The sequence below is a fragment of the Xyrauchen texanus genome, chromosome 44, assembly GCF_025860055.1.
Source record: "Xyrauchen texanus isolate HMW12.3.18 chromosome 44, RBS_HiC_50CHRs, whole genome shotgun sequence".
Lineage (NCBI taxonomy): Eukaryota > Metazoa > Chordata > Actinopteri > Cypriniformes > Catostomidae > Xyrauchen > Xyrauchen texanus.
This window is the reverse complement of record NC_068319.1, coordinates 4,647,036-4,674,778: the sequence shown is the minus strand read 5'-3', so window position 1 is coordinate 4,674,778 and position 27,743 is coordinate 4,647,036. Positions and strand designations below refer to the sequence as shown.

At 38.5% G+C, this 27,743-nt stretch overlaps 1 protein-coding gene across 2 annotated transcripts; it reads left to right on the top strand.

Moving 5' to 3' along the window:
* Positions 1-27,743, top strand: LOC127636535 (huntingtin-interacting protein 1-related protein). Of its 2 annotated transcripts, none has more exons than XM_052117127.1 (35): positions 1-509; positions 692-933; positions 3,392-3,455; positions 3,544-3,686; positions 3,798-3,854; positions 4,613-4,693; positions 5,549-5,625; positions 5,709-5,770; positions 5,840-5,980; positions 6,063-6,120; positions 8,017-8,092; positions 8,218-8,352; positions 8,497-8,546; positions 11,950-12,022; positions 12,116-12,299; positions 12,397-12,485; positions 13,973-14,089; positions 14,487-14,588; positions 15,500-15,694; positions 16,443-16,553; positions 16,947-17,141; positions 17,563-17,713; positions 17,796-17,882; positions 17,977-18,084; positions 18,640-18,776; positions 18,866-18,976; positions 22,130-22,188; positions 22,313-22,343; positions 22,438-22,500; positions 22,651-22,751; positions 22,839-22,944; positions 23,031-23,154; positions 23,277-23,338; positions 25,541-25,822; positions 25,908-27,743. In XM_052117127.1, exons 2-35 carry the CDS (start codon positions 853-855, stop codon positions 25,914-25,916), a joined length of 3,522 nt encoding a protein of 1,173 aa, XP_051973087.1. In that variant the 5' UTR covers positions 1-509; positions 692-852; the 3' UTR covers positions 25,917-27,743. The 2 variants fall into 2 exon arrangements, with proteins under 2 accessions (XP_051973087.1, XP_051973086.1); XM_052117126.1 differs by having other exon boundaries at positions 1-561.

Sequence of the window (27,743 nt, the reverse complement as noted above, 5' to 3'; positions counted from 1 at the left end):
GAGTCTCAAAGGAAAAGCAGCCCGCAACAAGGAAACAAGGAATGTGATCAATAGAGCCACAAGGACCTCCCATCTTCTGTCACTGCTTTTAAAATAAATCTATTTTTGTCAACCAAAGATTAGTTTTTCTAAGCTAACATAGTATTTTACTACTAAGATTTTCTACACAAATGCTTTAACTATTTGTAATTAAAAAATATGTTTTATGACAATAATTTAGTATGCACTACCTCTCACTGGACAGACTGTTGTTATTTACAAACTAGCAGTTTCTTGAAGTGTTGAACCTGTCTTACAAGATGGCTAAATGGTGCTGGCTGTTTTTGTCATTCCAGTTTTACTGTCATCTAACCTGTTTGGTTTCAAAGAGAATGAAGTGGGTGTTTTCATTGTGTTTGACTCCTGAAACCAATAATGACTTTCTTTATCAGTTATAAGGAGCCATTAGCCTCCATGTAAAAAGGATGTCCCTGATTCACTGATGTCAGAGCATTTAAAGAACAATAAAGGTATTCAGTAATGCCTTGTCTTTAAATACTGATTTGGTGTGAATCAAATAGGGTAGGTTTATTTAAAGTGACCGTTCACAATTAAAAAAAAAAAATCGTTTAAAAAATAAAATAATAACAAGCACGTTTACACCGTTGACAGATTTCCTTAGCTGTGTTTTTTTTCTTTTGTTTTTGGACAGTGTAAATCCTAAATGATTTCCAGTGATAAACCAATAACCTACAGTGAGCGCGCATTCGTTGACGTGACTGGAGAGCTCAGCGTGTGCGCGCCCGTGCACGAGTGTCTCTAGACTGAAGCGATCGTTTTAACGTCCGATTTTGCCTGAGAAAGAAGTTAAATATGGCCTCAAAGAAAAACGAGAAAACTGATAAAAGTGAGAAGGCTTTAGCTGCGGAGAAGGAACAATTCGTCAAACTGCAGGTGAGATTTACAAACATCTGCTTCTATTCAAGTTTCTATTATTTGTTATAATAACTTCATGGATGCAGTCTTTGGTGGTTTTGTTTATCTTAAAATTGGTAGAAAATTAACAAAAATAAAAAACGTTACTTTAATTGAGCTCAACATACTACTCAAGTCATCGTCAATATGTTTTATTGCCTATTATAAAAAAAATAAATAAATGCAAAACTTTAATGTCATTTTTTTTTTTTTTTTTACATATAGTCCTACCATGGCATAATAATATTTAAGTATTACATTGGTAACACCACGTTGTTGTGCATTTACCATGTTAATATAATTTTTGGGGCATTTATCTTAAAGGAATATTCTGGGTTCAATACAAGTGAAGCTCAGTCGACCGCATTAGTGACATAATGTTGATCACCACAAAAAATAAATAATATATATATATATATATATATATATATATATATATATATATATATATATATATATATATATATATATATATTTCGACTCGTCCCTCCTTTTCTTAAAAAAAGAAGAAGCAATAATTAAGGTTAAAGTGGGACACTTGCAGTGGAAGTGAACGGGGCCAATATTTAAAGGGGTTAAAGGCAGAAATGTGAAGCTTTTAATTTTACAAAAGCACTTACATTAAATCTTCTGATAAAACTTGTGTATTATTTCACAAGATATTTAAATTGTCTTTTTTTTTAATGGCCTTTTTATGGTTTATGCTGTTACGTAATGGCAGAAAAGTTGCAAAATTGGATATAACTACACAGAAAAGGTTCATATGTGATTATATCACACTAAAATCTTGTTAACACACATTGTTTATGTTTTGTGGTTATACTTTTGAAACGGTGAGTATTTTAACGTTTACGGATTGGCCCATTGACTTCCATTGTAAGTGTCTCACTGTAACCCAGATCTTTTGCTTTTTCTGTTTTATTTTTAAAGCTACACCATGTAACTTTTGGCTCTCTAGCAGTTAAAAAAATGTAACCGCATGTGTCTTGCAGAAGAACATTGTTTTGGTAATGATGTAAGTTGTGCTTCGGCTCTGCTCCCCTGCGGGAATTAATGTGGTTCGAGGCACCGGTGTTCACATGAATACAGGACCTCTTATCAGAGCAAATGGTCAAATAAATAAGGAAAGAAAGGAAAAGACGGATATCCAAAAATATTTTATCTGAGCAAATAAGTGCCATATCTTATGCTGTTGTTTTGACTCATTGGAAACATTGATATTTTGTAATAAACAACGTTCATAACATTAGACATAAAGATTGCTAGTCAGATAAGGTCAAAAGTTATAATGTTTTTATAACCGCAGGATATTCTGGCCAAATAGACCATGGTAGTAACTAATTCATAGATAGTCATTGTCACCAAGCAGTGGTCAACATAATTTCAAGGCTCACAAGTCCCGGGGCCTGGGTAGCTCAGCAAGTAAAGACGCTGACTATCACACCTGGAGTCGCAAGTTCGAATCCAGGGCGTGCTGAGTGATTCCAGCCAGGCTTCCTAAGCAACCAATTGGCCCGGTTGCTAGGGTGGGCAGAGTCACGTTGGGTTAACCTCCTCGTGGTCGCTATAATGTGGTTCTCGCTCTCGGTGGGGCGCATGGTGAGTTGCACGCGGATGCAGCGGAGAATAGCTTGAGCCTCCACACGTGCTACGTCTCCACGGTGATGTGCTCAACAAGTCACGTGATAAGATGTGCGGAATGACGGACTCCGATGCAGAAGCAACTGAGATTCATCCTCTGCCACCCGGAATGAGTCACCGTGCCACCACGAGGATGTAGAGTGTGTTGGGAATTGGGCATTCCAAATTGGGGAGAAAAGTGGAGAGAGAAAAAAAAGACTCACATGTCTTCGGCAAGCCTATAGGTCTAAAGGATTTATTTATATAAATTATTGTCGTTATAAAGAAAATTACACACGTGTGCTAGCTAGCAAGTGAAAAGTGCTGCACCGATTACAGTATAATTATTGTATTTTTGGAGGTGGTATTGCCCCCCTAGATTTTCCTTGAGCCGTCTCAGAAACTTCTGACACCCCTGTCCCGGTCCGAAGAAGAGACAACCACTAAAATTAAAAGATCAAACGTTAAATGTGTTTATTGGTGTAATTTCCATTAGTGTTAATGTGTGACTTTACACACTGTTGATTCAACCCATTTAAAGCAGTTCAATGGAAAGGAGGAGGCGAGAACCAGCCTGGCGATATAAACAATATTTTAATGATTAACTTATACAAAAGACAAACACACACACACATGACGGACATGTCCGTAAATTATCTCTCTCTCGTCGCACCTCCGTCCACAATCGGCCTTTATCCCTCTCGGAGGCTTAATTAGCCTGATAAGGGACGGGGTGTGTATAATCACAACCCGGCCCCGCCCTCCGCCCGGTCACACAGTGTTTTATTGTTACATTTCTATTTCTCCTGCATTACAGCTTCAAAGCATCAACAAATGCATCACCAGCGCAGAAGCCCCCATCAAAGAGAAATATGGACGCAGTATCTTTTTGTTATTGATTTTCTGGAAAGTATTTGCATGATATTTAAGACAGTGTGAACTAGGAAGTTGTCCTTAACATTTGCACAGAGATTATTTTAGGCACACACAAGGAAGGCGGCGCGGTCACGTTCTGGTCTCATGCCGTGAATTTGCCACTGTCCAGTAACGCCATTCTCAGCTGGAAATTCTGCCACTTGGTGCACAAACTACTACGAGACGGCCACCCGAATGTAAGTCCCATCTCCGACACTATACCTAATGTTTGGGATTACCTCGCTACCCTACAACCACCAGGTTTTACTTCAAATCATTGTACTCAAATCATGTCTACTGTCTTTCAGACTCTGCGAGACAGCAGAGGGCAAACGGCAAGCATCAGGCAAATGGGAATGTTATGGGTAACTGTGCTCTGTATTTTTATTTAAGGTTTTACATTAAAGGTATAGTTCACTCAAAAATGAAATTCCTCTCATCATTTACTCACCCTCATGCCATCCCAGATGTGTGACATTCAATCTTCTGCTGAACACAAATTAAAATGTTTGGAAGAATATCTCAGCTCTGTTTATCCGTACAATGCATCAGGCTTTTGAAGCTCCAAAAATCACATAAACACAGCATAAAAGTAATCCATGAAACTCCAGTAGTTTAATAGATGTCTTCTGAAGCAATGCAATAACTTTGGGTGAGAAACAGATCAACATTTAAATGTTTGTTTTTACTATAAATCTCCACTTTCAGAATGTGAAAGTAAAAGTGGAGATTTATAGTAAAAAAATCACTTAAATATTGATCTGTCACCCACACATGTTGTATCACTTTAGAAGTTATGGATTCATCCACTGGAGTCGTATGGATTCCTTTTATGCTGCTTTTATGTCATTTTTGGAGCTTCAAAGGCCTGGTCACCATTCACTTGCATTGTAAGGATATACAGAGCTGAGATTTTCTTCTAAACATTTTCATTTGTGTTCAGCAGAAGAAATAAAGACATATACCTCTGTGATGGCATGAGGGTGAGTAAATGATGAGATGATTATGCGTTTTGGGTGAACTATCCCTTTAAGAAAAATATTTCAGAAATTCTGTTTTTCTCATCACATACAAAATAAAAACAAAAATTTAGTTCGCTGTGTTTTTTTTTTGTTTTTTTTAGGGGAATCTACATGATAGATATGGACATATTGTTGCACTCTACACAAAGCTTTTGTGTGTTAAAATTGATTTCCATTTAAAGGTGAGTTTAAAGTTTTGTCAATTACTGTAATTTCCGGACTATAAGCCGCAACTTTTTTCCCACGCTTTGAACCTCACGGCTTATACAATGACGCGGCTAATATATGGATTTTTCCCGCTTTCAAATTTTATTAAAAAAATAAAAAAACATTCTGTGACGTGCTCAGTTTTTTGGCGGCGTGAAGCTTTCATTAGACCAATGAAATTGCCGAACGGGTTAAGGTCAAACAACTTTTTTGTTTACTGTTTAGATTAAATCGAGTGCGCTCAAACTTCCCATCATTCTGATTACGGTAGTCATTTTGTTACCCTCAAGACACGGAGAAATGCATATGATGCAGCTTTCAAGTTGAAGGCGATTGATTTGGCTGTTGGAAAAGGAAATAGAGCTGCTGCACGGGAGACGTTGTAAACATTGCTGTGGCCATTAAAAGCCTTACCTGGAACGTCAAGTGCCCTGCTTCACGTGTCCTTCTTGGGAAAACTGTCACACTGGCACCAGTGTGACAGTTTTCAGCACTTGATGTAAGCGCCCTTACCGCTTTTCTCTCCCAGACAGGCGCTTGACCACGCCCCCGCTGCCACACCGTGTTTCGTTAAAGCTTATTTATTTTTGTTACAAGCCGTGTTTCGTTAAAGCCTGAGTAAAGTTCATTTGTTTCAATGTACCGGTAGGCACCTGCGGCTTATAGACAGGTGCGGCTTATTTATGTTCAAAATAATAATTTTTTTTTTAAATTCAGTGGGTGCGGCTTATATTCAGGTGCGCTCAATAGTCCGGAAATTACGGTACTTTTCTGTTGATATAGCTTTTGAGACCATGAGTATATTGGTTTTTCGCCTGCTGCCCCCACAGCTTTTGGAAATCCCTCCAAATCTTGAAGCCCCTGAGGAAGTTCTTGATAAAGCCATCGCCGTTGACATCAACAAAGTGTAAGTACCTTTTAGTAGCTTTTGTGTGTTGCATGTATGCTCTGTTAATGGGAATAATCAATAAGGCTTTTTCCTATATACAGGTTTGACATGACAGGGGAAGTTCTTGACTACATGGAAGCAGCACTAAAACTGCAGGAAACAGGTGAGCTCCTCCTCTAAATTTCTTGCTTTTAACCCAATCAGGAAACACATATTTACTTTTTAAAAACAGTTTTTCGGCAAATGGAGTCCAATTCCACCAGTTCTACCACCTTAGTGGGTCAGTGCCGTCTGGCACCGCTGGTTCAGGTTATCCAGGACTGCGGGCCACTCTACCACTTTCTAGTCAAGCTCCTGTTCAAGCTGCACAGCCGTGAGTTACCCTCTTTGCATGCTGCTCTTATTCTTTATGTAAATACTTACTGTATTGAACAACTGTTGTGCATCTGTGTCAGGAATACCAATGGATGCTCTGTTAGGACACAGAGAACGATTTCGTGAGCAGTTCAACAGGTAACGTGGACTGCAGTATTTTTTTGAGGATGCGCCAATATTTTGGCCAAGAATTAAAGGAAACGTTCACCCAAAAATGACTTTCTCATTATTTACTCATCCTCATCCCATCCCAGATGTGTATGACTTTCTTTTTTGCAGAACACAAACGAAAAGTTTTAGAAGAATATTTCAGCTCTGTAGGTCCATACAATGCAAGTTAATGGGCTCCAAATTTTCAAGTTTCAAAAAGGACATAAATGCAGCACAAAAGTTATCATAAGTCTCCAGTTGTTTAATCCATGTCTTCTGACACAATCTGTTGTGTTTTCTGTGGAGTTTTGTTATTTTTTTATTATTATTATTTATTTTTACATGTTTAATTCAAATGTGTACATTAAACTAAAGTTACAACTGTTATAAGGAATGTTTTGAGGTTAGTAGCCTAATGGTGTAGTGCCTCTTTAAGAGATGAGTGTGCTGTGGAACATGTGACCGGAGTTCACTGTGTGAAAAGGAAGCGCGATTCATTGATCTATAATGACTTCAATCCGGTGTGCAGCCACTTGGTTTATTACCTGGTTATTTATTGGTGAGAAAAATAAACAAACAAAAGTGAACCAAGAAAAACCTGAGTAATATCCTTTTGTACACTGGGTTGCCCTTTCCGTGGGGAGAACACGGAACACAATCCAATTGTTTTTTTTGGGTGAAAACAGACCAAAATATAACTCCTTTTTCACTATGAATCTTGACGTCTGCCGTCTCATTTGCGATCATGATTTCAAGCTCGAAAACACTTCCTAGCGCCATCTAACGTTCTGCGCATGCGCCAAGCACTTGGAAATGTAATCGAGCTTGAAATCATGATCGTTTCTAGAGACTGCAATGGCAAGATGTACTGTGAAAAATGTGTTACATTTTGGTATGTTCTCAACCAAAATCAATTGGATCACTTCAGAAGACATGGATTAAACAACTAGAGTCTTATGATAACTTTTATGCTGCTTTTATGTGCTTTTTGGAGCTTCAAAGTGTTGGTCACCATTCACTTGCTTTGTATGGACAAACAGACATCACATCTACATTAAACAAATCTTAATTTGTGTTCCATTGAAGAATGAAAGTCATAAAGGTGCGTACACACTGCCAGCGACTTTGTCGCTGCAGGTCGCCAGTGGCTGGCGGTGAAGTCGCTAGTGGGTGTTCCCACTACTGGTTGCCTAGTAACGTGTCATTCCATTGCTGTTGACAGCGAATCTCTTTTCTTGCCACTAAAAACAAACATTTTGGAGGGAAAAGACTAAATATAAATGGAATCAGTACATAAAATGCTTTATATCAAAGATGAATGAGAAACCAGGCGTGCTGTTTACCATAGCGGCTGTTTATCTGCGGCGAAAATGCAAATGCCGGTCTGTCTGGGTCCATAAAATCCCCGTGATCTCAGATACACCTTTCCACCACAGTATTTTTCTTAAAAATGTCCTTGTACGTGGGAAGAGACATATCATAGAGCACTGGAAAATTTCTAACAGCAAGAATTAGCCTTTCATCCATCTTTCCGTTACTGCAGGAGCTGAGAGAGAGAGAGAAGGATCACGTGAGCTCTCCCGTCTTCTCTCCTATTGGCTGTCGCTTCCGTTAGTCGCTCCAGAGTTGAACTTTTCTCAACTGTCGCGTCGCTGGACACGCCCACATCTAGCGCCAACGGTCGCGACAGCTCGTGTCGCCGGACGTCGCTGTGCTCGCATTGAAAATGAATGGTATTGAGTCGCTGTCAGTGTGTACGTACCTTAAGAGTTTGAGACAATGTAAGGGGGAATAAATTATGACCAAATTACATTTTTTGGGTTCACTTTTCCTTGAAACTATGGCTGCAATGTTGTTTATCAAATCTCCCTTTATCCTTCACAGCCTGACACAGTTTTTTGAGAAAGCAAGAGGGATAGAGTTTTTTAAAACTATCATTCAGATCCCCGATCTTCCCGCTGTAAGATTTATATTTCATAGAATAATCAATGCTTGACATATGGCTGTACATATATGACAACTTCAGATGGAATATATGCTCCTATGAATGTTCTCTGATTTGTTTTTGTGTGTGTGTGTTTTTAGGAGCCTCCAAACTTTCTGCGCGCAGCCTCACTCGCAGATCACGTGAAGCCAGTGGTTGTTCAGAATCAGGGAATACCTGACGATGATGACACTGACACACAGATGGACTTCAATGAAGGACAGTCGTACCAAATGGTAAAAACAGCCTGGACATGTCAAGCCATAGCCGTAGGCCTGTAGATTGACCCATAATGGGCCTTTAGATGATTAGACCATATTTAAAAAACAAGTGCTCTACTATATGTACCTCTACAACATAATTTGTTTGTTTTTCAACAGTATTATGGATTCAACCAGTATGACCCTACAAGCGATTTACCAGAGCAAAGGTAATACAGACAAGTAATCTGCTCTATGTAGAAAAATCAGAAAAGTGATCACTTTAATATGGATTAAAGAGGATATTTTTGGATTTTTCTCATTCAAAAAGTTCCTGAAATCTCAAAGTCTCATCTAGAGTTTCAGAAGAGATCTTAACAATGTCTCAGACTGGTTTAGATTTGCCAAGATACCAAAGTCTCCAATCAAACGTCAGAGATCTCAATATGAACGCAAACATTTCACCTGAGTTTTGCAAATGCTATATGTCTCTAATTGTGTCAATTGGGACTATTTTTATTTCTCCTGAGGAATTCTCCTCATTATTTACTCATACTCATTCCATCCCAGATGTGTATGAATTTCTTTCTTCTGCAGAACAAAAATGAAGATTTTTAGAACAATATTTCAGCTCTGTTGGTCCATACAATACATGTGAATTGTGACCAGACCTTTCAAGCTCCAAAAATCTAATAAAGTCAGCATAAAATTAATCCATACGACTTCAGTGTTTAAATCCATGTCTTCAGAAGTAATATAATAGGTGGCACTTCCATTCTGAAAGTGAAAGTGTAGATTTATAGTAAAAAAGTATTTAAATATTGATCTATTTTCTTGCTCAAAGTGATTGCATTGCTTTTAAAGACATATGTATTAAAGGGACAGTTCACCCAAAAATGAAAATTTAGTCATTGTTTACTCAGGCCTGTGTTGTTAAAACCCCATATGACTTTCTTTCTTTTTCTTAACACAATGGGAGAAATTGTGAAAAAATGCTCAGTGATGTCATACAATGGCAGTTCAAGCTTCAAAAGAATTCAAAAGGATAATAATTATTCCTCGAAACTCATAATGGTTATGAAAGCACACGATAAGGTTAGGTGAGAAATAAACCAAATTCTAATGCAGTGTTCAGTTCACTGTCTATTGATCTCCTGCACTGTTGATCTCATGATAGGGCACGAGAGCAACAGTTCACGAAGCCCCCTCATGACATTGGGACTTTCGAGCGAAAACGTTTTTTTGTTTATCAGAAATCAGGTCCGCTGAAAGTCACAGTGATTGTGACGAAAGAACACAAACTAGAGAACAGAACTTACTAAACATGTCTGAAGAGTTTGTAGTCGAAGCATTGATGCATTTCTATGCCCAGCCTTATTTTTTTTTAAACGTAATACACGGAAATCAAACTGTTTAAGAGGCTCAAGGTAGCCAAAGTCACATTGTGTCCTAACCTGACAGCAACAACACGTAATATAAAGAATATTTTCTATGTTAATCAGAGTTTTTGTCCTAACCAGCAGTGACGAGCGATGGTACTGATCTCTTGTTTTCTTTTTTCGACATCACACTGGTAAGTCGTCCACTGTGAACTGGCACAAAAATGTTCTCATAATAGTATATTAAAGCCAGCATTTCATGAGCTGGTTAAAAACTACTTGATTTTGTTCAAGAATGTTACACCTACCAAATGTTTTTGCAGAGGTCTCACTCTCTTCAGGTCTGTCACAAATACAAACCGGTTCAGAATGGAGAAGATGTGACAGACATTCCTGCCTACTCCCTCTTTTTCTGTTTTATTGAGGACTCTGGTTCAAAAAGATAAGGTTGGGCATAGAAATGCATCAATGCTTCAACTACAAACTCTTCAGATATGTTTAGTAAGTTCTGTTCTCTGGTTTGTGTCCAGCTGTTTTGTGTTCTACGCAACTCTATTATCAAACGCAACTCAGAATATCAGCACAGAGCTATGAAAAATTGGTTCACATTTGTATGTCATGTGTGGCGTTACACTGCTGCATTTAAATAGCCTCCTTGGAGTGCCTTGATTTTTAAATTAGATTGCAACGCAGGTATATCGAGCTGCATTTATAAAATGGAAAGTTATTTTTTTTTAATTTACTCGGCGGTCCCACTGTGACATTTTATTGCCACGTTGAATAAAATACAAAATTAAGATTTCGAGATTAAAGTCGTAATATTTTGCGAATTACGTAAATATTATGAGAATAAAGTTGTAGCATTATGAGATTAAATTCATATGAGAATAAAGTAAAAATTATTAGAATGAAGTCGTAGCATTTTGAGATTATAGTCATAATATTTTGAGAATACAGTAAAAAGTACAAAGACTTTGCATTGTGAGAATAAGTAGTATATTGTGTGAATAAAGTATAAATATTTTGAGAAAAACAATCTCAACATTAGGTCAAACAGAGTGTCATCGCCGAGCCAGCAACTTCATTCATGCAAGAAATGGATGTGGAGGATTTAAGATTTAAATAAAGAAATCCTTGGTTTTTGGTGCATCATCACAGAGTTATTATTAGTTTCTGGACTCTGCAGCAGTTATGTAGGAAATTTAATTTATTCAGGAGAAAGAACCAGACCGTCCCGCTCGCCATTGATGATGCTTGGACTGCTTTTTGTTTGGTTTTCTTCTCTAAACAATACTGTAACTGAGACATACAGTCTTGAAATGGACCTACTGTATATAATTCACAGCAGTTCAGATTATTTTTGCTTCACTTGAGTGGGAGCCTAAATTTTGTGCATCCCTTGACAGGTGCCCACAAGTTGAAAACTCCTATACTAATGCACACCTCATTCATGAACAGAGAGCTCGCAGAAACTTCCCAAAAATTCAGCTGAGTTGTATAGCCAAGTTATCTCCCTGGTTAGTGGTGTTTTATGTAAAAACCCAGATGCTCCACTTTGCTTTTGTCCACCACATCACATCACTTTCCTTTAATTTTATTCTCAAAATGTGATGAAATCAATCTCATAATGCTTCAACTTTATTCTCGTAATTTTTTAATTATTCTCAAAATTTTGTGATAAATGGCAATTGCAAATTTAAACTGTTAAGTTACTTTGATTTTATTGTTAGTGTTAGTTCATGCACAATGAACAGTGACCCGACAAGTTCTCGCTTTGATCCTCAATTTAAATAAAAAAACGTGTTTGATCTGTTTATTGTACGCCTAACTTTTGCTCATATATATTTCTGAACCAGTGTCAGTGTTGCGCTTAATATATTTATTATTTGACAGGTAGGGTTGTCATTGTTTAAGTCATAGAAGGAAGGATTCTTCTTATTTTTATATTATAATATTGCCTGTGGGCAAAGCCCCGGATGACTCAGAACGCAAACACTACATAATCTATATAATTATTAAACCACTATCCATACAAATCCTATTTCTTCCAACATAAAATAAAAAATAATAATAATAATTTAAATTTGTGACTTTATAAGGAATTCAGACTGTAGAATTTGTATTTTTCTTAAAAAAAAAAAATGATTTTTTCAAGCATTTAAACATAAATCACAAAAATGTATACGATATGGGTAGTGTATATTTAATTATTTTCCCCCTTTTAATTTTGGCATATAATATACTGGTTACACAGACAGACAGAGGCTGATACACTGAGGATGGAACTTGAAGTGGTGAAACCAGAACTGGAGCTTGTGAAAGTTGAGGTGAGATATGTGTGATTTTATGTTTATGTCATTTCGAACGAGTACATTTTGACCTGTTTCTATGATCATTTCCTGCCGTCCTTTTGCACGCAGGCCCAGCGTGCTGTGGTCTATTTGAAGACTCAGGTGAATAAACTGGAATCTGAGCTTGAAGACCAGCGCACACACAAACAGATGGCACTGGTGGAGAATGAACGCCTGCGCATGGAGGTGGAGACGCTCAGAGCTCAGACCGCAGTCGCAGCCAGCATTCAGGCCACGGCTGAAGACGCAGGCAGTGAGTGACCTCTGACCCCAGACTGACTTTACAAACACAATTATAAAGAGCACACAGTATGTCTGGCCTCACTCTCTCTCTCTCTTGTGTTTCGTAGGTAGGGCTCAAACAGCACAGATTAATTTCACTCGACTCAAAGAAAAGCATGCCGAGCTGGTCAGCAGACACGCTGATCTCATGCGGAAGGTAAAGATGGTCTTTGATTCAATTCTTTCTGATGCATAATAATTCCCTTACCAGTACAAATACATGAACCATCGCAAGTCTTGCACTCTGAAGAAGTTTTATAAAGATGTTATAAGTTCATTTCTATGGACAACCTCAGTGGCATGCTGTCGATTAACACAGAAAATAATTTTAACTCGTTTCTCAGCTTGGAAAAATAAACAAAACATTGAAGAGTCAGTGGGTCAAGACATTGCACTGGAATAAACTTAAAATAAACCCTTTTTGAAACATAACATCTGTTAATATGAGACTACTGTGATAGACTTATTACACCGGTCTCTGGAATACTCTATTCTGATTGGTCAGTGGGTCCATATAGCGGCCTGATATTTCTGAGTAACAACTGCATATCCTGGAGACCATCATCCGGGTATTGTGAGTCACCTTTCCTACTCCTCGGATCACTTGGTAATCTCTACAAGCAGGGCTGGACTGGTAATCTTGCATACCGGGCATTTTCCCGGTGGGCCGACAGACTTTGGGGCTGACTGGCCATCGGGAGAACCGAGCGGGCCGGTGGGTCGGTTTGGGCTGCGTTATGCAGAACGGACCACAAAACCGCATCGCGATATGCATAAAAGGTCAGGGACCCCCCAACTACTTTTGGGACAGTTGTTATGTAACATCTCTTCCCAGTCCAGCCCTGTCTACAAGTAAGCTAATAAAATAATTTAAACTCAAATAAAAATGTTTTATGTCCATTTACTTATTTATTTGTCAAGTTGTATTGTAATAAGCTGGATAATGAGCAGTCATTATTTACTAAATAAACACCAGCAGAACTGGTAAACCAAAGTTCAAATTCAGTGGAATTCAGCTGTTCAGCAATTTCTTTCTTCTCATGTAATTACATAATTTCAACGCATATCAATATTTGATGTCCATTTATTGATATAGTTGGTTAGTAGCCGTGTAATAAGCGGAATAATGTACAGTCAGACGTTGTTATAGCAAAATAAATGTACTTTATTTTGTGATAAGTGGCTGACTGTACTCTACGCCTTACTTACTAACCTTGTTTGTGCAAATGTTATATACAGTATTTCAACATCTGTCTTGACCATGTAAAGCCAGTAAACCACCGACAGGAAAAGTGGTCCCACTGCTAAAAAGGTGATTCACTTTACAGCTCAAATAAAACACTTGGAAGAATTAATATAATCACTTTAACAAAAAATACAAGCTTAAAATTTATGCTAAATCCTCTGGAATACCTTGCCCCATTGACTTCCATTGTAAGTGTATTACCGAAAAACTGAGATTTACTTGTTTGGACAAGCTGAGTGATGAGTCAAAATTATTTTCAGGGGTAATAAACAGAATGCCACAGATCTTGTCAATAGAGCTTAACCTGTTTTGAAATAAATATTGTATTCATGAAACTTTTTTGATGTTGTCATTATTATTAATAGTTTGTTTTCTGTGTTTCCATGTGTGTGTGTCAGAATACAGAAGTGCTGAAGCAGCTCAGCAGCACTCAAAAGGCTCAGGAGGAGCTGGCTGTGGCTAAACAGCAGATGGCAGTAGAGGTCGAGCAGCTCAGACAGGAGAACAGCACCAAGGTTACATGCCACACCTACACACATTTACATTGTATAAGATGAGAATAACTCTTGAAATTACATGTTTTACTTCTCAAACTAACCTGAAATACAACATTTAAGTCAACATGAAATCAGTACTTGTCACAATTGACTTTCATAAAACAATTACTTTATTACAAAGTTATAATATGTTGCAAATGCTGTTCAATGACGGTAAGTGTAAACTATGTTGTTTTGTAAGAACCTGTATTTCATGTGTGGCTTTGGAACAAATGTGCAGATTTCAAGCCGCTGATGTTGTCCTCATGTGATCACAGGTGATTTATGAATGTGATTGACAGATTCATGTGTGAAATGCATGTTTTATTTCCATAAGTGTGTTTACATAAAGTTTATTTTTCTTTGTTCTGTACAGCTGGAGGCACAGAAAGCAGAGATTGAATGTTTGAAGCTCGAGTTACAGACCGGGAAGGCTGAAATGTCTCATGTCCATAATGCTTTGCAGACCAAGGAGAAGGTACTATACATTTCCACCCCCACCCCTGTTCATATAGTGACCCTAAAAAGGATTTAGACATTTACAAATGTATGAATGTCATTGCATTAGATTTAAATATCAAACCATGTTGCATAAAAGAATGATAGCACAAGCGCATAAAAAAAAGCAAATCATTACAAAGAAGTTTGCTAGTTTTTAAATTATAAAATGTATACTAATATACACGTGCTGGTGGTCAAATGTTAGTAACACATGTCCATAGTTATTTAGCTGAACCCCACCTGTGGTTACTCTGCTTGGACACCTGTGAGAATCCTTCCTTCCATGACTTCATACATCCACATAAAATCACTGCGACACCAGTTGGTTCAAGTTCATTGGAAATATGTTTCAGAAAAGTTAGCTGGTTTTGGGAAAAGGCCTAGCATCTGTTATTTTCTTTTTTCTTTTTATTGATTTTCTCCCCAATTTGGAATGCCCAATTCTCAATGCGCTCTAAGTCCTCGTGGTGGCGTAGTGACTCGCCTCAATCCGGGTGGTGGAGGATGTATCTCGGTTGCCTCCGCGTCTTAGACCGTCAATCCGCGCATCTTATCATGTGACTTGTTGAGCGCGTTACCGTGGAGACATGGCATGTGTGAAGGCTTCACACTACTCTCCGTGGCATCTATGCATAACTCAACTACCCTCCCTAGCAACTGGGCCATTTTGGTTGCTTAGGAGACCTGGCTGGAGTCACTCAGCACACCCTGGATTCAAACTCGCGACTCCATGGGTGGTAGTCAGCATCAATACTGGCTGAGCTACCCAGGCCCCCGCATCTGTTGTTTTCAGATGTCACATGCTTTGATATTTTGTTATATATTCAACAATATTCTTACATTTTAAATTGTGGCTTAAAAGGAGTGTTTTTTATGTGTGTATTTTAGGCTGGAGGCCAGCTGAGCAGTGTGTTAGTGGGTCTGCAAGCAGAGAAGGAGGCACTGATGCGTACAATTAGAGAACAGGAAGCTGAAATCGCTAGCCTGCGTCAGGCCGTCCAGCTCCACCAGACCACTCTACAGCAGGAGAGAGACAGATATCAAAGAGAGATCTCCGCACTACAGAACCAACTACAGGAAAAGGTCTGTTCAACTTCCTGTGATGCTGAACTTCCATTTAAATTACACCTCCAGTGGAATGTCCCATTCATGTTATTTCATGATTAGCACACCAATATGCAAAAGTCAGTAATTCTATAGATGCCTAATAGGTTGAGGCCTCCCGTACAAAAAAAATATTATGGTATCAATAGTTTTTGTCAAAATGGGGTGTGTCTCAATCAGCTCCCTAGTCCAGAGAGCTGGCCATTTCTAGTGTTGTCCTGTCTACAAAATCATTCCAAAGCACTCCAGAGACATGCCCTCCCTAAAACCGTACAAAACAATAATTCCTCTGACCATCCTTAAGGAAAGTCTCTCAAGTCATTAGAGGAGGAGTGCAAGTGTAAAATGTTATGAATCTTATTTTCTCTTTAACCTTGTGCAACCCCTCGTCCACATGCGTTGATGTTGTATTTTAGCATCACTATATTCTACGCATAATTTAAATTAAATTAAACTGACTAAATACTGTTAAAACACTCTAGACTGTCATTTAAGGGTTAAACTTCTGGTGCACCAAGTCATGTAATGCAGAGGCTCTGTAAGTCGTGTGGATAAAAGCGTCTGCCAAATGCATAAATGTAAATGTAAATGTAATTGTTTACCTAAAGCTTAAGTTTTTGCTCTTCCATACAAGTCACCATGTCAAGAGAACACCTCCACCAAGCATTGTGAGGTCTGAATGAGGCCTCTTATCTAATTCGTATGTTTTCTGTGTGTGTCTGAACAGCTGTGTCGTGAACAGGAGCAGCAGATGGAGATTGAGAAACTGAGACGAGAGCTTGTAGAGAAGCGTGCAGAGGTGCTGCATGCTCAGAGTGCTCTGAACAATAAAGAAACTGTGAGTGTTTCCACTTTAGTGCTCTTTCAATTATAGACACACAAACACACATTCAGATGTAAACATGCACACATCCAATTCAGTTATTTTGATTTGAACAAATGACCACTGGCCAAATAGTGCTGTCTTTATCCACTGGGACACGACCACTCAGAAAGCTGAATCCTCCTCAGAACTCATTAAAGGCATTTGTACACTACAAATAATACAGGTTTAAAATGATTAATTTTAAGGATTTGCACCTGAGATAGAAGTGGATATTCACACCAGCAATCTCTTTATCCACTAATCACAAATGGCTGTGATTGGTCCATCCTGACCAGCACTGAGAAAAGTAACAGGTATTGTTTCTGTGCCAACATGACACTATATATGTTTTCTGCTTGTGTTTAGGCTGGAGATCAGCTGGGCAGTGTTTTAGTGGGTCTGCAGTCAGAGAAAGAGGTTCTTCTGCGCTCAGTGAAGGAACAGGAAGCTGAAATCACTAACCTGCGTCAGGCTGCTCAACTCCACCAGGCAACTCTCCTACAGGAAAGAGAGAGGGGTCAGAGAGAGATGGCATCACTGCACAACCAACTACAGGCAAAGGTCAGATCAACCAGCTGTGGTTCTGTGGCACTGTCAGAACATTGCTGTGTTTGTTTGAGCATCCCGACCAGTCTGGCACTTGCGACATTGGCATGTTCATACTCTAAAAACTATTGTGGCAGCTTCGGCATCATATTCTTTGTTGTTGAAAAAGTTGAGAACCATCACAAACTCCTCTTCTAGGGAAGTATTTAGCCAAGAAGCATGCACGGATGCACATTTCAATAATAGTTTATCGTCCAGTGCACCTTTGGTATACAGTACTATTTTCAATACGCTGTGATTTGGTATGCACTAATCTTGCATACTTTAGGCCAACAGGATGAATAGTATGCATATTGGGATGTAGTCCAGGTGAGTCTATTCCAGCAGTTTTCTTTAGACTCATAATCAGTGCTTGTGCCATGTGTTTTGCATGCAGTTTAGTCAGGACTCAGGACTGTTTCAGCAGAGGTTGCAGGATGAGCAGTTCAGTCTGTTGCAGTGTGCTGTGGTGGAGGCAGAGGGCATCGTCTTGGACGCCGTCGCCAAACTGGACGATCCGTTACACGTCCGCTGCATCAGCACACCAGGTCTGTCCTTCTTCACCTTCCTCTCCACACTGTGAACCTCTGTATTTACATCAACTCATCTACTGTCTTGCACTGCTCACAGATTATTTGATCAATCGGGCTGAGTTGACGTTGGCCTGCATCGACAAGATGCAACAGAGTCATGGTGGATATTTGAGGAATATGGATGGTAACATTTCAGTCATCAAGCAGACATTCTCATTAATGTCTTTGTTAAACTACAGGTACAAGGTGTGTGATGTAATCACTTTCTCCTCCTCCAGATGCGAGTGGTTTGTTGAGATCAGTTACTCAGTTCTCCCATCTCATCTCAGACACTATTGTTAACGGAGCGGGCACTGCCCACTCAGCACCGACGGACCAAGCAGACCGTAAGAGCCTTGCGTATATGTCATTTTTTTTTTAAATACACACATACACATTCGCTATGTATATAGTGCTGTAGACACATAAAGTGTAACTATTTTAACAGTTTGTTTAATAGTTTTAATGTAAAAAACATGTAGGATTTACTAAAGATATTAACAATATTAGGTTACAAAGTAACAATACCAACCTCTAATACCAGCTTCATATTGTTGCTGGTTTACATGGTTTTTAGCTGGTCAAAGCTGGTCATTTATCTTCAGTAGCTGGTCTAAGCAGATCTAGATGGACTACTAGCTGGTTTTGACCTGGTAGACCATCTTGGTCAAGCTAGTTATAGTTGGTAAACCACCTTGGACCAGCAACAAACCAGTTACTATGTTCCAAAAACCATATTGACCACCTTGAAGTTTAAGTGTTTAATTTCTGCACCACCAAACAGAAAATTATTACTGTTTTTGTTTTCAAACAGTCTTTAGGCTGGTATGAGCTGATGACCTAACCGCAAATTATTGCATTTAGCATTATTTGATCTCATTTATCTGGATATTTCTCTCTAGGATTGACAGATAACTGTAGGGATTGTTCCACTCACTGTCTCCAGTTCCTGAAAGAACTCAAGATGAAGGCCACCCTCCCGAGAGCTGACCCCACTGCTGTCCGCTACGTGGTCCAGCGCATACTCAATCAAGGCCAGGTGTGCTTGACTGGAGATGCCATTTTCAGAGACTATATGTGTGTTTGTATGTGTTGAGTAATTAGTGACCACTCTCTTGTCTCTTGCAGGACCTGCGACCCAATGGCGCAGATGTTCGGAAGGAAGAACTGGCAGATATGGTTGATATGGAAATGGCTGCAACTTCCTCTGCCATTGAAGAGGCTGTGCTGAGAATGGATGTAAGTTACACTAATTTCCAGTTAGTGTAGAACCAATCCACTGAACCCAGTTCAGAGAAGAAAAGGCCCTTGATAAGCACCACTGAAAAACCTTTAACCCTCCTATTGTCTCTGTTATAAATACAGCATTGTTTTTGGTACTGGAACCAAATGCTGTGACTTTGTAAAGACCATCAAATCAAACAAAATAAAAAAGAACATTAATTTTTGCATACAATTGTTTAAGATAATTAACTAATTTAATCCTTATGTTGTGTTCCGTTCATTTTACATTTACATTTACATTTATGCATTTGGCAGACGCTTTTATCCAAAGCGACTTACAGTGCAATGATTACAGGGACAATCCCCCCGGAGCAACCTGGAGTTAAGTGCCTTGCTCAAGGGCACAATGGTGGTGGCCGTGGGGTTCGAACCAACGACCTTCTGATTAACAGCCCTGTGCTTTAGCCACTACGTAATTATTATTATTATTATTATTATTATTATTATTATTTTTTTATTTGTTTGTTACTTAAGTTAAGTGGAATAATGTTCCTTAACTTTGTTCACATATGGGAACTGAAAACACACACACACAAAAAAGGACAAGACTACAAAATACAGAAATATTAAGTGTTCAGGAGCGTCCCAGTCCTTTAGATAAGCACATATGTGCACACACACACACACACACACACACACACCCTTTTGTGCATCATCTTTCCATGTACACTGTAATGAGTTCAAGCTCAGAGATGGAAGAGAGGAGATGGAGAGCAGTGATGCAGTCAAGTAAGGCTCTTTATTTATCTGCCTTCAACACTCTGCGTGCACTCTTCTCTGTGCTTTTCTCAGTTTAATCAGATCAGCATAACACAAACTTTGTCAACATAAACTTCTCTGAGTCTACAGTTTCATATAAACATAAAATCCTCAATAAGACACGCCAGTCACTGGTCACTCGTGTCGTTCTCTCTCCCCGTCTGGCGGTGGCATGGCTGTTTATATGCCACTCTCTCCATGCTCACTGGAATTAGTGACAAGTGTTAGACATAATTTAGCACAGGTGCAAGCGCCCTTACCATTTTCTCTCTCTCGGACGGGCGCTCGACCACGCCCCCGCAGCCACATACACCCTTTGAGGAATATTTCAAGATCTACTCATCATATTATGCTTTGTTTGGGCTCGTTAAAATTGTTAAAGTCTGATATATTTGTTCCATAAAGTAATAAGGAAAATGTGACAAAAAGACACTCCAGTTTATTATATTTATGTGTGTCTGGGGGAATTTCATACACTAAAACTCACTGCAGTTTGTCCTCTGAGTGAAACAAATTTGCTCATTGCATTTTATAATTGAGACATTTCCAACGATAAATAACTACAGAAGCCCATTTTGACCGTGGTTTTTCACTTTTTTTCTGTCTTGTTTTTTCGTGATCACGATTTAATTTCTTGCGACCTCGACATGACAAATGTTGTTTTCCCGTGATCCCAACTTAATTTTCTTGTTATCTCGACATAAAAAAAAACTTGTTTTCTCGTGGTCACGACAGTAAAGTCTAGCTAACCGTCTTCTCAGATGTCGAATACTTTTTTTTTCCAGCAAGGCACAAATCTATTTCAGTGACTGTCAGGTCTTAATTGAAGAGATATGTGATGCGCCGATCAATATGCTCCAGCTCCTCTGACATTGCCGCACTGAATGATGTCTCCGGAATAATTCTGCAGTGATTTGCACGTAAATCGTGATCTCGAGAAGATAACTTTTGTTTTGCCGTGATCTCTAGAAAATTAAGTTATTACATTTATTACATAATCCTTTTTATTTGTATTTTCTACAGGGAGTGCTCCTCACTAGCCCGGTATAAGCTCAGTTCAATTAATCCTTCTATCAATAAAATAAATAAATAAGTCTATCAAAATAAAAATAAGTATAATACCTGTAATAATTACTAAAAAAGGATGTTGAAAAAATATCTAATGCAATATTTTGGGATAAAATACGCAATCCGATAGATTTATTAATAGTCTTAATGGGCCGGTCATTTTTGACCAGGGACACAAAAAGTGTTAGCACAAAATGAACGCAACACAAGGGTAAATACAAATACAGTAGATCATTCCATTGTCTTAATGGGTCAATTTGGACCCATACGAGAAGCCAGTTGTGTAAATTTGCATATATGTTGGAAATCATGAGCACTCATATTAAAATGAAGACTCAGTCATATCAGTTACCTTATAAAAGCTGTTTATTCTACATTCAGAGGGTCCGCACATGATGGCGGCCATGTTAGAATTACATGACTAGTCGAATACTCCTCGCTTAATCTCAGTAGCCGTCCTGTTATGGGACACTTTCAGTTATTGATTACAATGGCATCTGAAACTGAAAACTGATTTTAAATGATGCTGCATCCAAGCCGCTAAGTGTCAGTGTAAGTCCAAGATGACACAAAGACTAAATTTACTGAGTGCACCTTTAAATTTACCCCCTAGCCCCATACTGTTCGCTAGCTCCCCAACCTGCTCCACTGGGTTCTGCATTGTTCACACAAATGGCTTATTTTGTGTCAAACAGGGTTTGTGCACACACACACTTACACACACACACACACACACACACACACACACATACATACATACTCACACGCCGAGTATTTTTTTTTACCATTTTGAATAGGTAATATGTTAGTACATACTGTAAGTTTTATATGAAAGGGTACAATGGGGCTAAAGACCCCCCAATGGTAAAATACATATCAAATATAATTTTTTCCTAAAACATTAGATAGCACTGCAACAAATCATTTGACATTAGTTGGAAGGAAAAGATGTAATGTGCAATGTGCAAAGTATAAAGTAAAGTTTTAATTCTTCAAACATTATGTTACTCTATTAATATTCGGAATATAACATGTGTCCCTATCATTATACACTTTAAGACCACTATTAAACAGATTTTCATTAAGGGGTGTCTTTAGTGCCGTTGGTGTTTTGAATGGTTTAAATAGAGGCCAAAAATGACCAGAAGGACAAAAGGAGGGTGCAGTTTCTTCAGACAATAGGAGGGTTAAATGTTGAATTAGTTTGTCAATCCTGCTCACTAAAGGAATTTTGAGCAGTTATTAAACATGACCTCATGAAGTTTTGCTTGTATAATGCAGGAAATTTTGAGCCAGGCAAGGAGAGATACTTCTGGAGTGAAACTGGAAGTTAACCAAAGGTTAGTTTGGGGTACAATTCAGTTCCTACATGAAATATATATATATATATATATATATATATATATATATATATATATATATATATAATACATAATTTAATTTAATTAAATACTTTGATTACAGCATCCTTGGCTCCTGTTCGGATCTAATGAAGGTGAGATTAGGCTTTGTGAGATTAATGCATTTTTTAAATATATAAAATTACAATTAAATGCAACAAATCTTTAATATTTTCTATGTTGTCTTAGGCGATACACATGTTGGTCACAGCCTCCACTGACCTGCAGAGAGACATTGTGGAAAGTGGCAGGGTAAGAACTGCTAGCATGGGCGATCATTTTAATTATTGTATATTGAGTATTTCTAATATCGCTGTCTGTCTGTCTGTAAGATCGTATTTATTCAGGCACTCAAACACAGGGTCACGATGTTTTTCTGCCCTCTCTCTCTCTCTCTCTTAGGGTGCTGGATCCGTCAAAGACTTCTATGCTAAAAATTCACGTTGGACTGAAGGTCTCATCTCTGCGTCAAAGGCTGTAGGATGGGGTGCCACACAGATGCTGTGAGTACATTTCAAAGCTTTAATCTGCATTAAACAGTTTAAATAGCTGTGTTGGTCCATATTATTGTTATTTAAAATCTCACACAGTGATTCTGCAGATAAAGTGGTGACTAACGGAGGTAAATATGAGGAGCTGATTGTGTGCTCTCATGAGATTGCAGCCAGTACGGCACAGCTCGTCGCTGCCTCAAAGGTAAAATAAAATACATAAGACCCATGTAGGCATGTTTTCAACCAATCAAATCAGCCTCTTCTGACACATCAGTGCTGTATTGGCAGGTAAAGTCAGATCGAGGCAACAAGAAGCTCCAAACTCTGCAGCAGGCCTCCCGCCATGTGAACGACATGGCTGCTCTTGTGGTGACATCCACCAAGGCAGGACAGATGCAGATTGAGGAGAAGAGTACGTTTCTCTAAAGAGTGTTTATAGAATCTGGAAATGTTTTAGTGTGGTAAATAATACTCACGTTTGTATTTTGAAAATGTTGTTGTTACATACAAATCATGTCCCCTTTGTTTCCACAGACTCCATGGACTTTTCAGACATGTCCCTTATAAAGCTCAAAACAGAAGAAATGGATTCCCAGGTAAGTTTTCCAAAGTCTAATTTTATTGTTCTTGTTACACTGTCATTACATTCATAGCTTAAAGGTGAAGTGTGTATTTTTTACTGTGCTTCAATACTTCTATCCTTATATGGACAATAAAACTGGCAAAAAAACTAAACTAAACTCAGACTTACATTGTAGCCACATCTAGAGACCAGACTTGAGGATGGGCCTTTTTTGAGCCTCTTCAACTCTTGGGGCATTTTTGGGCTGCTGTTATTCTTCACACTTAAATTTAAAAGCTCGCTATTTACACATAATGTGGACTAATTGCCAAAAATTGGTCTAATAAAAAAATAAAGACACTATTGTACACGTTTACCATCTTATGATGAATATAATTATTTTTTGTCCAAACTTTGTTAGCATGCAATTCTGGTTCTGTTCACTCCATCTCCTTCCAAAACGTCTTGTATTTTATTCCACTATATGGCAGCAAGTACTAGAATTTTTTTTTCTCTCTCTCTCTATTACAATCCATCACAAAATGCCAATCTGAAATGTAGGTGGCACTCTAATGCATTTAGCACTCACAGATGTGCTCGTCCATAGACATTCAGTCTAGTTTTCAGTTCATGCACCACCCCCAATATTTCATTGAATATCTCTGCCTTTGAGTGGACTAGTAGCTCAATCTAGGTGTCTTTAGAAAGCCTCTTCTTTGCAATGATACAGTATATAACATTTTTATCATCAATAGTCGATAACATATATTTCCGATGATTTGTTTAGCATGCTTTTCCTGCTGGACATCTAAGATATAACATTGGATTATTCACACAAGCAAGCTCACAGACTGCCAAACCGCCAAAAATAAAAGCAAATATTAAGTTTTTAGCTGTTTGGGGCTTACAGCAGCAGTGATCGGTGCATCGATAAATTTGTATCTGATGTCTAACAGATATCATATTTTACTTTTTGAAAATATTTCAAACTGTAGTATTAGGGCACTAGGCCAATCATATATCAAATGAAAGCTCTCATTACTGAGAATGAAAGATTTCATTTGATATATGAGTTGTCTATTTAGTGCACATGGTGGTGCTGATTTGCAATGTGAAAGATTTCTGGCCTTATTTTGTTATTTTAGGTACAATAAATGCAAAAGTGATAGTATACTATGAAGAGTTGAGATTATAAGCTTTCAAACGATACCCCATACGACTGACTTATGTATAACATTTTAACCGTGCGTTCACACCAGAGGTGGCGAGAGCGTCAAATCGACCGGAAGTCATTCATTTTCAATGACAGCCAGCGTCTCTCGGCGGCGAGAAGGGCCGCGGCGAGTCTTGGGCGGTGTGGGCGTCAGATGAAAGTTCAAGTGCAGTCAACATTATGGTAATGAGCTTTGACGCGGTTCGGCGGTAACCTATTGGAATATAGAAGTGCTCCGCTGTAGCGAAGTCTAGAGAACACAACCGTGTAAACTTTGGTTCCCACCAAACATTCGTTCCGAAGATAAAATGGAGGAGAAACTAATTATTGCCGTGGCGGGTTTCCCAGTAATATATGATCTGTCCCTGTTTGCTTACAGGGATATAAAACAACCAAGACCAGTTATTATTACAAATGTATTTTATTTTGATAACAAACAACTATAATTTTAATTACTTTCTGCCATCGATCGATTTCTTATTTTCACATTTTAAAGAGTTCATGAGGATATACGCTACTTGTGATAGGTCGGCAAAAAGTAAATGGTCGACATGTTTAAATTGCAGCCCCTTTAAATATAGTTCACAAAACAAAGCATTCTGAACAAACGTTGCCGCCGATTTCAACTACGTCAGAGCGTCCACGAGCTTCCTCGAGCGTTGAAGGCAGGGCAGCCAGAGCGAATTTTGACGCTCTCGCCGCTTCTGGTGTGAAGGCACGGTGAGTGTAAACTATTTTTGCAACATAGCAAACCCCCCCCTTTTGGACCCACTAGCGGGTTTGCAGAGTTAAAGAGGTTAAGGTATTAAGCAGCCTAAGCAACCACAGAGGAACGCATTAAACACCAATCACAACACCCTAGCATCATGGTGGCTAGTTTTGCACGTGCAAGCAGCACATACGTTTTCTATAGCTGGCTTAGAAATTAAATACTTGACCTTTTAAGTGTGTGTATTAGCCCAGAATTAAATCCATAGTTACTCAACATTTATTAAGTGTATAACCATAGATGTTTGCTTATAGGTGAAAGTTCTAGAGCTGGAGACACAGCTGGCAAATGAACGTGTACGGCTGGGAGAACTCAGGAGAAGACACTACGACATGGGAGGAATCCCAATGGACTCGTCTTCCGATAAAGCAGTGGATAATTTTGACAGTTCACTACCTACCCATTATCCTGACCCGCCCACAATGGAACTGCCCAGTTTAGAACCACTCAGACTGGAACCTCAAGCACCTGAGCCCGCTAAAGGCTCTAAACGAACTTCAATCTTTCATAAATCAGGCAGCATCCTTAAGAATGCAGTAAGTATTCATGTTTATGACCCATGCTATATTTCAAGTGTCAATAATGCAATTGTTTTATGATGTTTTTGCTTTTATCTCACAGTTCAGGTAAAAGGAGCCCAAGGTCAAGATGTATTAAGAAGAAACCATCAGAAATGAATGTACATTATTATGAAGCATAGCCCATTGCATACTTGATCATGGTTTGACAGTGCACTGGGTAAGATAGAATAAAAAACATAAATATCACCAAAGATATACCAGGATTATTTATATTACCATTCACTGAACCACTGAAATGAAGATTTACTATCAGGTAATTGATTATTATGGACATTTTTAACTATGCCTGTGTTAGATTTGTTTACCAGCACCATCAAAATGTGGATGGCTGGTACCATATTGAGGACCTTCATAGGCCTGTACTGACTGCTGTTAACCTTTGACCTTTTAAAACTATTCTTATAAAGTTATTTCAGCTATATGAAGACAAGAACAACACTTGAAATTGACTCCCTTCAAAATGTCATAAGAATACTATTAGACCGGTCACCCTCAAAGTATTCGTTCTGATGTTTATTTCTGACTTAACTTCTTTAAAATGTTTTTACATTTTAACATTATTTACCATACAGTGAGAGCCACTCCAAAAGGTGGAAGTAGGTTTACTTCAATATTTAGGGTCATTGTCCTGCTGTAACACCCAACTTGTACCGAGCTTCAGCTGGTGCACAGCAACCCTGACATTATCCTTAGGATATCTTGATAAACTTGGGAATTCATTTTTCCCTCGATGATGGCATGTGGTCAAGGCCCTGAAGCAACAAAGCAGCCCCGAATCATGATTCTCCCTCCACCGTTGGGATGATGTTTTCATGTTGGTATGTGGTGCCCTTTTTACACCATACATAGCTGCGTGTTCTTCACAAAAAATTCAACCTTAGTTTCATCCGTCCACAAAACATTTTCCCAGTTGCGTTGTGGAGTGTCAAGGCGGTCTTTTTCAAACTTCAGGCATGCAGCAATGTTTTTGTTGGAAAGCAGCGGCTTCCTTCGTGGTGTCCTGCTATGGACAACGTGCCTATTTAATGTTTTTGGTATAGCATACTCATGAACAGAGATGTTTAACCAGTTACAATGATTCCTTCATGTCTTCATCTGTCACTCTAAGGTTCTTTTGTAACTCATTGAGCATTCTACAGTGTGTCCTTTGAGTCATCTTGGCTGGACGGCCACTTCTAGTGAGAGTACCCACAGTACTAAATGTTCTCCATTGATGGACAGTTTGTCTAACTGTGGAAAGATGAATATCTAAGCTTGTCTAGATAATTTTATAACCCTTTCCAGCTTTATGCAAAGCAAAAATTCTCAATCGTCGGATTTCTAAGATCTCTTGTTTTGCTATGCATGGTCCACATCAGCAGATGCTTCTTGTGCATAGCGAACTCAAAATGCTTTGAGTGCTTTTATAAGTCACAGTATATCTAACCTACACCTCCAGTCTGGTTAATTAATTGGATGCCAGGATTGCCAACTCCTGACTCTAATTAGTTTTTGTTGATGTCATAAGCATAGGGGTTCACATACTTTTTCCAAAACTGTAAATGTTTGAATTGTCTATTCAATATGTACAAGAACAATACAATAATTGCTGTGTTATTAGTTAAAACAGATTGTGTTTGTTCATTATTGTAACGTAGATGAAGATCAAACCAGATTTTAAGACAAATGTAAATATAATGCAAGTACTTCCAAAGGGTTCACATATTTTTAATTGCCACTCTAGTAATAAAACCCTTCTGTAACTGTTGTATCTTTGCTATTTTGCAGAAATGTTGCAGATTCAGGGAACCCTGTACAAACATTTACTGCATGTACCATAGTTTGTGCTGAAATACCATGTTATTTGTGACAACAGTAAAATAGTAATAAATAAATA

Coding starts and splice junctions, on each gene's coding strand:
- LOC127636535 (XM_052117127.1), top strand. CDS start 853: ATGGCCTCAAAGAAAAACGAGAAAACTGATAAAAGTGAGAAGGCTTTA. Junction 3,687..3,797: donor TACGAGACGGCCACCCGAAT/GTAAGTCCCATC, acceptor ACTGTCTTTCAG/ACTCTGCGAGACAGCAGAGG. Junction 12,023..12,115: donor TGGAGCTTGTGAAAGTTGAG/GTGAGATATGTG, acceptor TTTTGCACGCAG/GCCCAGCGTGCTGTGGTCTA.